An 11,307-nucleotide genomic window follows, 5' to 3' on the forward strand; every position below is an offset into this window, starting at 1 on the left:
ATTTTTGTTTTTTTTTAAAGCATTGATTTTACTAGCCCAGAAACAAAAAACTTGCTTTTAAATTCTCTAGTCAATTTGCTTAAAACTACAGAACATAATGAATCTTGCTAGCACTCAAACCATTTCTATTTTCCTATTTCTTACTAAACAATTAATAGTATCTGGAGACCCGCATAACTCACAAGCTGGAGACAGTGCTTCCGTGCATACATGCACCCTTGTTTTAATATGTAAAGTATTCATACTTATATTAACAACTATATCGATGCTTTCTTCTTAAGCTTTGGTAACGCTTATATCAATGCCCATCATTACCATAAAATAAGCATCGTATATTACTGTAAAAAAGGACTATATGGTAGCAATGTTTGTCTTTGGTAGGACATGCCTTTGGAATTGGAAGCTTAGATTGTTAATTGAAATTTCTAAGTTTTTAGTGTGGCAGTTATCCATCGTATTAGATTATTTCTCGAGTTCAACACAACCAAAACTTGGCATCCAACACCGTATAATAAATTGAATGCTTAGCCCACTATATTTGCAAGGGCAATTGTGATTTGAGTTTGTTCCTCATCCTTCTTTCTTTTTTTAGTTTCTTTCTTTTAAAGTTGGGGTTGCATCAAAGTCATGAGGGGGCAATAGAGGTTCAAATAACACACTAATTTTAAGCTTCTACTTTACTACATATTAATCATGGACACAAGGTTTTCACATGCCATCTTGGAGGACAAGGAAATAGCCACGTGTTAAGTAAAGGTTCGCCCGAGATAGTTTAAAGACGAGAGACCTTTCAAAATGATTTTTGAAATGTTTCAAATCTATACGGGCTCGAGGGGCTTGAATTTCTCAAGTAGGTGTAGGTATGCATTCATAGGCTACTCGAGCTAGAGAGTTCCATTGTTTGGAGGAACTAGATTTAGAGGAGATGAGTTTGAAAAGATTGAAGTCGAGGGGTTGAGGAGGATGGAAAACCTAGCTGAGATTCTACGGTGGGTTTGAGGACGACGAGTTGATGAACATAGGTGCGGGTTGGGTGTAGGTTTTGAGATCAATAGAGGAAGTAGCGTAGAAATGGAATGATTGGTCGTTCACATGCAAAAAATAGCTAGGAAAGTATTGCCTTAAGAGTATGGGGTTGCAAACGACTGTGGAGTGGCTTGTGATCACTAGTGTAAACTGCCCTGCATTCTCCATTGCATCCAATTTGCTCTACCCGGAAGCAACTACACCAACCTCCCATCACCAACAACATTTTAGCAAAGTACTTGGGATGTATAGGCACTAAACCATGAGAAGGAAAGAGGCACTAAACCATGAGAAGGAAAGACGAACGAAGTTGCTACTATTGGACAAAAAGGGAACCCATAGCCAGCAATCGGAGAAAGAGCACACACAACTCCTCCTCCCCACCCCGAATGGTAGAAACCTGAAATCTTTCCCATTCTGCATCTATCTTTTCCTTGCCCAAGAGCCTCTTTGGCTTGAACTCCTCCGTCTTTAATTTTCCCAAGAGTGTGGGTTGTTTCTCAAGTATCATGTATTCATTAGGACCTTGCTCTCCAAACCATAATACACTCTATCACGATTTGGAAATTGAAGGAAAATCAAACCACCATTGCTACCATCACTCGTGGAGCACTCGCGACGTCATGAAAGATGAAGCGTTTGAGAGCTCCAAAGGCAGATAGGAAGCATTGCACCTGCTACGATCTACTTGATCAGTTCGGTTTACAAGAGATCATCAGCAATCAATTTATTGCAAGGGCCTGAGTCAAGATTGAGGAGTCTATCATTTAAATTAAATTGAACGATCGATTCAATCAATGGATCTACAAGCTATACTTAGCAATGTTTATACAAGAGCCTAAGAGATTGATTATGCTACACACCTGTTCCAAATGCGGACAGAGAGAAAATGGGAGGAGGAAGAAGGGAGGCAAACGAAAGAGAGTCGCAAGCCAACTCCACCACGGTGGTCAGCCCCATCCCATTTAATCCTGAAGTTAGAATAGAATGTTTGTTCGAATCCCGTGTTCAAATCCGTTCCGCTTTTACTAAGAAAGTATCATGTATTGCAAGTTTGAAAACTTCATTTGTGGACTTGCATGTTTCAAACTCGAAACCATCCAAGCAAGTGAGCAAGGTCTGGATGTGTGACGCTTTCATGAATTGCAAGCTATGCATTTGGATCCGGATTGTTGGGAAGTTGTCTACTATGCACTACAATGGAGATGTTATTGCTAAAACAATCAAAGCTAATTGCAGATTCTAGTCATGGCAATATAACTTGCGTGATACTTTGAAACAATCAATTTCTGGCCGATCTTGAGACTCTGTCACAGCCTTAAAATCACGAGTCTCTGCAAAATGAAGCCACTTACTAAACTTCTTTTTTGCAACAGTCCCATGAATTTTGCACCCCAACCTTGCCAAATCACCATCTTGCATCCTGCCACAAACATAGGATTGCCGTAGCCCAACCGCAAAAAAGTCAAACAATCTGATTTGTGTGCTTGAGGAGACATTGAACCTTTGCCACTGATAGAGCGATGCAACAAGTGATGTATCATGATTCATAGAATGCAAAACCGATGGAGAGGTCGAGGTGCCGGCTCAGCCTTCTTTGTGTTGGTTCTAAATTGTAGTCGAGTTGCTGCAGAGCGTTGGCTTCCAAATCGAAGGGAGATCGAAGGGGTCATGGTGGATTCAGATCGGTGGCAAGCATATGGGTAGAAAGATCAATGCTCTTTGGAGTTAGAAGGGCATGATATGTGCCGGATTTAGGTTCAGACCTTCAAGTTCGAACTTCGAATAGTAGGTAGTGTGTTTTACGCAAGGATCCTCGCAAAACCTACTTGGTACACTAGAGGCAAAGCCCAATATAAAGGTTTGATACTTTGTTCATGAAAGGTGAAATTTTTTAAATGATGTTATGGTGGCCTTAAGAGTGCACATGCCCAAGGGTACACATGGGGGACATTATCACATCTTTAGAGAATGCTAGAGAATGTTATGGTGGCTTTAAGAGTGCAAATGCCCAAGGCTAGAGAGGGGGGGCATTTTACATCTTTAAAGAATGCTAGAGAATGTTTGATTTTAAAGAATGCTCTAGAATGTTTGAGCAAAACGTCTAGCTTTTTCCACAAACATATCCACTCTAAGAGGCTCAATACACATATGGTAGTAGAGATGTGGGCAAAGGAGACCTTCAAGTTCCAATTTCATTAGGGGGATCGATGTTTGAGGCAAAAACATACATCAACGCAACTCTAGAAGTATCAATCGTGAGCAAAAATTGTGAGCAACAACACATGTATCATGTATCATGTTTTGCTACAACAATGCATGAGTTGCCTATTATAAAGTATCGTATTTTTAAAAAATAATAGAATATGGGCTTTAATAATAAGGTAATTTCTTTTACATACAAATGTCGTTCACATTCCACAGTAATGCGCGGGTTATACTTGCTCGAGCCGTTCTTGTGTGATGGGCAACCCCATTGCCATTTCCAAGAATGAGTGAGAGCTCAAGAGAGATTTGGCTATTGAGAGGTGGAGATTCTGAGTCCCATCAACAGTGGGGTTTGACGGATCCTTTTTCCTAGCTGTCGATCTCGGGTAGCTTTCATAATAGAAAACATGCTTCGGTCTTTGAACGGCTCAATTCCAAGCACTCTACAAATCCATCGCGATACACTTAATCTTAGCTATTGATTTCTTTCCCATCGAGATACCCCACATTACAATGGGACACCCCACATTAAATGCACGAACCGTTGCCATTAGATTTAAAGAAGATCTAACGGCCCACGAACATCGCTGTTTGTAGGCCGTTAGATCTTCCATAGATCTAACGCCTCAACGATGCCGCCAACCTCCCATGCACCTACACGTCGCCACATAACCCATCGACATTGAACACATGGCATTCCGTCGCCATCCGATTTTTGCCATGTCTCCCCTTGCCATCGGTGGTCAAAAATCAGCAGCGATCGGTGTTCACAGGTCAAAAACTAGTGAAATCAGCTCCAAGCTCCCAGCTTCAAGTTTCCTCCCTTGAAAACACGTCCCCAAGCGGATTCCCTAAAGTGACTGGTCCCAAAGTGACTCGGGGCGAGTCAGGAGGGAAGGAAGGGGGGGTTCCCTAAGATGTCGTATAACGTGGATGGATTTTGGTGAGCCTCAAAGTTCATGCATCTCTGCGTTTGCATGATGACGGTTTTTGGCGATGAGCCCAAACCCCACTGAGCACTCCTACCAGGACTGGTCACTGGACTAGTGGGCTTCTCCATCACGGCAGGACAACAGATCGCAGTGAATCTAACACTTCCACAGTAAACGGCCCACGTGAGTGCCCTCCCTCCCTTGTAAGCTCTATGGGGAACACGACCGGCAGCCTTGAAATTGTACACAGTACTCTAAACGTTACCACCTTACAAGGAAACAAAGGTCGACGTGACGCATCTTTGCACTGCACTCCAGCATACTAGCTTGTTTCCACACCTCCACGCGAAAATAATTAAAAGGGACTGCAAAACTCTGCTATCAGCCAAAGAAGACGAATCTTAACGTAGAGGTAACTATCAGCAATGCCATTGACAGCTTTTACTCGCGTTTGGGCAGTAGTGACTTTTATGAGAGTTTTCGCGATAAAAACTTGGGAGAGAGAGAGAGAAAGAAAAGGAAGAAGCGAAACACGAACAGAGAGACGCCAGACTCAGCAGAAAAAGAGAGACTTTTGCAGAACGGATGATGTTTTGGGCGATCACTTGTACAGATTTTGTTCATCCTTTTCGCTGCTGTGATAATGATCAGCGATAGCGATGGTGGAAGTTGGTGAAGGTGAAAAGCAGAGAGAAAAGGTGCTCTGAGCGGTGAGCACTGCTGCATGCACCGAACCACGTTTCGGTCTCCACTAATCCATGTCACTGAGGGAGCCATTGTGATAATGACGACGACGATGGGAAGAGAAAAAAATATGGGGCGGGCGAGTGAGAGGTCGTTGGATGAGAGATGATCTATAGGGGTTGCGTGGAAGTAGAAGCACGCGAGCAATTGCTTTTCTTTGAAAGCCTGAGAGACGGAAGAAAATGGGGGATGATGATAACGACGAAGCTGCATCGGAAGGGGACAATGGAAAAGGAAGGGTTAGGTTGTCAAGCTTTGTCAGGATGAGAGCTCATAGAATCATAGAAATAGTTTGCAATTGTGCTGTGATGAGAGCTTTGCCAGTCTCAAATCCGACCGCTGGGGCAGCTCAACAAGCTTTTGCTTCATTGTCCATGCTCATGTTTGCCCAGTAGTCTACTAGACAGCATTGCAATCATCTGACATCGCAGTCCCCTGGCTTGACTAAAATGCTCATGGCAGGCACTGCCCTCCTGACATGTTTTTTCACTTTGCTAATCAGATTTCTTAAGTGTTATACTCTCCCCATCAAAAGTCTCTAATGATTTGTTTCGTTTCGTTTTGATAGCCGGTATAGGCACAAACAGTACATACCATACATCTCATGGAATAATTGGTCATGTCTCTATCCTTTATCGCCAATAATTAGTCATGCCTCTATCCTGCCCCCTCCCTCAAAGTTGCCAATAATTGATCATGCATGTATGTAAGGCACAATTCAGTGTTAGACAACCTACTGTCCCATTATGTGCCCTTACTCGACAAAGATAGATCAGTCTGAGAACTTAGCTGTCGTTGAACTCTACACAGCTATTGTGAAGACCAGTCCATTTGGACTATGATGTTCTTGCGTTTGGTCTTTTTGCTGAATCTGCCTACCTTTAAGGAGGCTCTTATCTTTTTCTCCTAGTACCAATTTTGTTGAGTTCCCGCAAAAAGAAAAACAAAGAGAGATCAACCATCCCATCGACTGTCCCATTATGTGCCCCTACTCAATGAATGGAGGATTTAAGAGAGAGCATCAACATCTGCATGGCTTTTACTCAATTTAAATACCGAGTAACAGTGCACTACTTATTGTTATCCCCTATGAATGGCTTAGTCAAGATTAGGAGCTTGGAATTGAATTATACATCACTTTGACATCAACTGTGGATTGTTTAAACCCTCGCCTGATCAAGACTTCCATACATGGCGTTGTCAAAGCTGAGAATGGAATTAGATTTCACTTCAACGGTGGATGGTTAAACCCTCTTTCTAGATCTTTCTGATAATTGGCCCAGTACAGTGTACGGCAGTCGGTAAGTTTGGATAAATATGGCTCAATAATGGCATGACTAATTAGTATGTACTTCAGTTGACAAAAAATGAATGGTTAAACTCGTGCCCAGAGTTTTATTTGGCCCATCCCCAACACCGTTCCGAGAGGCAATCCTACATTGCACTGCTGAAAACCCAGAAGCATTTGAAAGGCACCCCTCGAATCTACTTGGCCCTTCTCCCAACATTGTACCCTCGGAGTTATGACTATACTCACAGCTGATATGCACGCACACACCGCCAGGAATGGTCCCCGAGTTCAGACTTTACCATTCTTATACCCTTCGTCTCTTGATTCTGCACTTGTGTTTACAAGAACCCCTTTCCACAGCTTCCATTCCCCGGACTTTAGTTTCCCCTCGGACCCCTCCTCCAAACATTTTATATTGCATTGTTGATTTTTCCACCTCATTTCCCAGAATCTCAGTGTTCACCTATATACACATACATTGAGAGGAACCCAAGAAGCTTCGCATCACTAGCCACTCAAACTCCTAGGCTGCATTCCTGTTCCATACAGGTACACAATTAGAGGAACCAGAAAACTCTCCATAAGGCAGTTAGATTCCTCCAGAATCCAGGCTCCCAGCACTATCGAGCTCTATACAAGTTCTAGGGAATTGCTCCTTCTGTTTGTTCTGAATTTGATGCACATTCACAAAACTTTAGTCCTGACGATCGCAGTTCCTGTTTCCACTTCAACTAAGGCGCTTCTGCTTGATATGTGATGTAATGGAAAGCAATGTGAACTGGGACCTGACCTATATCGACTGTCGCTGAATAGTATCTTCGTAAGCATTCAAAACATCATTGTGTCGATCTTCGAACTGCATCGCTAGTTGGTAGCAATCTAGTGCAGAATTATGTATCCTCTACTCATTGTAGGCCACGCGCTCCTAGAAACTAGACAAATTGTCAGCATCGATCACAATTTACATTCGTTTTCCAGCCTTCATCCATATTAATGCATGCGTCGCCTCCATCCGGAAGAGCGAGGATTAGATTTGCCAAGCTATTCTATATGTACGAATCGGTGAAACTGCGCTGGGGGTCTCGTGCTACTGTCTGCGCATCTTGGGGTATATAAACTTCATCAAATTCCTGCCATACAAGTCTTCAATGACTAAATGCGCGGGACTTAATGTTACAGCCCGAGTTTCCTAAATGCGCGGTAGAACCATGTTGTGCTAATAAGCCTTGCGGGTTTTGTAGGTGCAAATTTTTCATCACATTCTACGTGAAGCGGTCCCTTCAAATTCGGATCGCAGCAATACATATTTTTTGGAAAATTCGGACTCTGCAGTTTAGGATGGGAATACGATTCTGTGTCCTTCTGTTATTGTGGGGAGTAGCTGCTAAAGTAAATGGTATCATCGCGTTTTCACCTTCAGGTAAGCGCCGACCTTATATTGCCCTCAAACTTCAATCCCTGGCGATCATTTTACACGCTTTCATGCGAATTTTAGTTATATGGAAGGTAATTGTTCACTTAGTTGTGGATTTCATTCATACAGAAGATGGTCCTCCCGACATCTCTTTTGCGCCGATCAACGTAAGTCTCATAACTTTCTGCTCAATGTAGCGATTGATAATAGGATGACGCCTGTTTTCTGTATGTCCCAGTAGTGCTGTGCTAAGCCTGCCTAGCGTATCAACATGTCTTTCAGTTTAAAGCTTACGAATATAGAGTCAGTGCACAAGGAGGCTTCAGAGCGCTCGAGGCGTCGAAGATTGGATCGAAACCACCTGCTTGTCACAGTAGATGTGAAGGTTGCATTCCTTGCAAACCTATTGAAATTACTGTGCCACCAGGAAAAGGAAAGGTGAAAGTCGTCTCATCTCCAGACAGCAGTCGCACGACCAGAAGCTCACTGAATGATGCGCCTTACAAGAGTTTAGCCTGGAGATGCCAGTGCAAGGGCAAGTATTATAATCCCTGATCAGCCGCGGCGGTAAGATTGGCAGAAACTACCAGAGCAAGGAATAGGTTCTACGACCCGCAAAGATGACAATCGATGCGCTGTGCAGCATGCTCGCTGTATATAAGCATAACACAGAGAATATATATATTGGGAGGTGCAAAGTCATGTGAAATAAACTCCGGCTGACGTTACTGATACGTTCACCACTTAGTCACGTAATATGTGGGTTGCGATTCGAAGGCAGGACAATTTTAATCGACGCTTTGTTGCGCAGTATATATTTATCTCTACTCATCGATTGACTCTCTTCGTATCCGTGCATAACTTGTCAGCTCCTCGATGCCAGCTGCATGTATTTCGTTCTACAGTAATAATTGCAAGCCCGTGGAAATTCACCACGCGAATGAATCGCTCCCGCGGTGAGAGAGAGAGAGAACGATCTGTATCTATGTATCTATGGAGAGAGAACAGAAAGACAAAATTTCCCCCCCTATTAATGCTTGAAAAAGCTTCCAAAGGTAAGTACAAGAGAAACAACTCGCATATACAGAACTCAGCTTGTCTCACGAAGAACCCACTAGGGAATCTTCGGAACTTTGGACTAACAACCAAGATGGTCTTCTATATATCCACCAGATATACCCCACACACGGTGTAGAAGATATACCCCTCTAGGCCAAGCTTGCATAATCGCTCCCATCTTTTGACATTCACTCTTGATCTTGGGTACCGCACTCCCAAATGGCACGCAAGGTAAAGATAATGTCCTACTAGATGGCAACAAGGGTGATCTGTTGACCTCTCATCACCTAACTACACCCTGTGACCCATATGTTCCAGGCAATGAGGCTGGATATTGTCTCCCAAAACTATCGTCTGGTGAGGGCATTGGGCGGGCCCCGTACATGGAGAGGTGGCAATGCATCATCAGTCTCTATCCAGAAGATTTGCTGGCCATGGACCATGTATACTGGCAAGACTAAGTCAATCGAGAAGGCACGCCCTCCCTCCGTGAACCATGAGACCATCCCCCAAGTAAAGTCTTGTTGTTTCCGTGCGTGTGAAAGGCCGCCAACCAAATCCTTTGAGGTATAGGACATCCTCATAGGCAATGGAGAAGACTTCCTCTCTGCAGCAAAAGCATCTACCATGTACATGCATCTGCTCGAACCGAGGGCTGATAGGCAGTCCCCCATGGGCCAACAACCAAAAGAAATAGGAGATCTTCCGTGGTCTCATGCTAGACCAAAGACGAGGCCAGAACCGAGAGATGACCTCTTGAGGAACCTCTTGCTCGACCTAGTAGCGCTCTCTGAGTGCCGAAGCAGCAACCTCTCAGCTATCTCTAGCTAAAGATGACGGTCGATGCAAGTCATGTACGAGAAAGAGGGCAACTTTTCTACCCTGCTCATAGCCATTTATTTGGATGATTTTTGTGTGTATTCTACACACACTAATCATCTTGACTTTCTCAAAAAAGTCTTTCAGAGATGTAGGCAAGCATGCATTTTCCTAAACCTCGCCAAGAGTGTATTCTGTGTCTGAGTTGTCATTGCACAAGATGGTTCGCACTGAGACAAGAAAAATTCATGCTATTTACAAATGCTAGATCCTAAGAATCTAACTCAATTGTGTTCTTTTGTGGGCTTTATCAGTTTTTACAGGCGTTTTATCAAGGATTTTTCCAAGATTGTAGCTCCATTATCTGAATGAACTAGAACGAATGCCAAGTTTGTATGGAATTCTTAGTTATCTATTGTCTTCCATGACTTGAAAGCTGAGCTACAACTACACCCATTTCATGGCAGCCTAGATGGGATGTCATTTTCCATGTGCATGTTGATGCTTCTAAATATGCATTTGGCACTATATTAGCTCAACCAGATGGTTGGTTGGATTATCCAGTGTACTTTTTTTTTTTGGCAAAGAAAAGAACCTTCTATTAATGCTTGAAAGACCACACAAAACAGCAGCCCCGAAGGTGCTGAGTATGGAAAGAACTGGAAAAAGTCTGAAAGAAAAAACCAGCCTATTCCAGACAAACTTAGCTCACTATCTTTAGTACGAGGGCTAACGGCCAAGTGGGGGGACTATACACCTAGCAAATCCCTCACGAAGTGAATATGTAAAACTCTCCTGTAGTCTAAGCCTTGCAGAATCGAGCATGCTTGCGACAAATTCCCTAGAGCATGGGGTCTCACGCTTTTAGGTGGAGTGGAGGATGTAGATGATATCCTGTTCGATGGCAACCAAGGTAATCGAGAGTGGAGCCAAATGCTCACCCATTACCAGGCTGTAGCAAGCAACCCAAATGTTCCACACTGTGATACTGGCTACTACCTCCCATACATTGTCCTCCGGAGGAGAATGAGGAATGAGGCTATCAGGAGGGACCGCCTCATGGAACTCTATCCTCTGAATGCTCTTACCCTGTATCCACCGGTAAGCTAGGGAGACCTCATCAATCCAGAACGTGTGTCCTCCCTTAGTCAACAAGGCCACCATGTAGTCCCTCTGAAGGCTTTGCATACGGGTCATAATCCTGAGGGCTCCCATCCAAATCCTCGTTGTGCTATGACAGCTCTAGAGGTAGTGAGGGATCATCTCCAAAAAACCTGCAGAGCAACAATGACACTGCCCCTCCACCTGCATCTACTCCAGCCATAGGCTAATGGGCAAGCCTACATGGGCGGCCAGCCAAAAGAAGTAGGATATCTTCTTTAGCAGCAGAGGGAGCGTAACGCAGTCCTCCATGTAGCTCGATGATGATAACCACATCCAAAACCTAGAACGGACCTCTTGGGGCGATCTCTGGGCCACCCAATGCCTCTCCCTCAGAGGGGTCCAAGTCAAAGAGTCCATCTATAGCCTCCTGCCAATGTGTGTGGTGTAGGAGAAGAAGGGCACCTTGTCCACCTACTCAGCAAGGCCGCCCCTGGAAGGCCAGAACCACTCTCTCCGATCCCACTGGACCTCCCTCAAGGGACCCCCAAAGCCAGAGGCACCATCTTGGGGCATCCTACTCTAGGATACTGGGAGGATCAATGTGCCACTACTTCCACAAACGTCCCACCACTCTGATTATCTACCAATGAATCCCATCCATCTCTGGGTCTCTCGCAGTGAGTGCCTGGAGTAGGCCTCCAAGTCCTACA

The 11,307-nt window shown here is 44.1% G+C and overlaps 1 protein-coding gene across 6 annotated transcripts; it reads left to right on the forward strand.

Annotated features, from left to right (window-relative positions):
• Window positions 1–6,365: 6,365 nt before the first annotated feature.
• On the forward strand, window positions 6,366–8,446 carry LOC147905431 (EPIDERMAL PATTERNING FACTOR-like protein 1). 6 transcript variants are annotated; one of them, XM_087381516.1, is made up of 5 exons: window positions 6,366–7,021; window positions 7,180–7,309; window positions 7,443–7,621; window positions 7,745–7,782; window positions 7,898–8,446. In XM_087381516.1, the coding sequence occupies exons 3-5, from the start codon at window positions 7,540–7,542 to the stop codon at window positions 8,168–8,170; spliced, it is 393 nt and encodes a 130-aa protein (XP_087237642.1). In that variant the 5' UTR covers window positions 6,366–7,021; window positions 7,180–7,309; window positions 7,443–7,539; the 3' UTR covers window positions 8,171–8,446. The 6 variants fall into 6 exon arrangements, with proteins under 6 accessions (XP_087237642.1, XP_087237649.1, XP_087237634.1 ...); XM_087381523.1 differs by having other exon boundaries at window positions 6,366–6,750; window positions 6,938–7,309; XM_087381508.1 differs by having other exon boundaries at window positions 6,366–7,309.
• Window positions 8,447–11,307: the final 2,861 nt, after the last annotated feature.

The sequence above is a fragment of the Dipteris shenzhenensis genome, chromosome 1, assembly GCF_047967505.1.
Source record: "Dipteris shenzhenensis isolate YYH24624 ecotype China chromosome 1, Dip_SZ_1.0, whole genome shotgun sequence".
NCBI classification, from domain to species: Eukaryota; Viridiplantae; Streptophyta; class Polypodiopsida; order Gleicheniales; family Dipteridaceae; genus Dipteris; species Dipteris shenzhenensis.

Bases quoted from the DNA above. Each gene is read 5' to 3' on its own strand.
- LOC147905431 (XM_087381508.1), top strand. From the start codon at position 7,540: ATGGGAATACGATTCTGTGTCCTTCTGTTATTGTGGGGAGTAGCTGCT. The intron at 7,622-7,744 runs GTAAGCGCCGAC...TCATTCATACAG, and splicing joins CATCGCGTTTTCACCTTCAG to AAGATGGTCCTCCCGACATC. The intron at 7,783-7,897 runs GTAAGTCTCATA...CATGTCTTTCAG, and splicing joins TCTCTTTTGCGCCGATCAAC to TTTAAAGCTTACGAATATAG.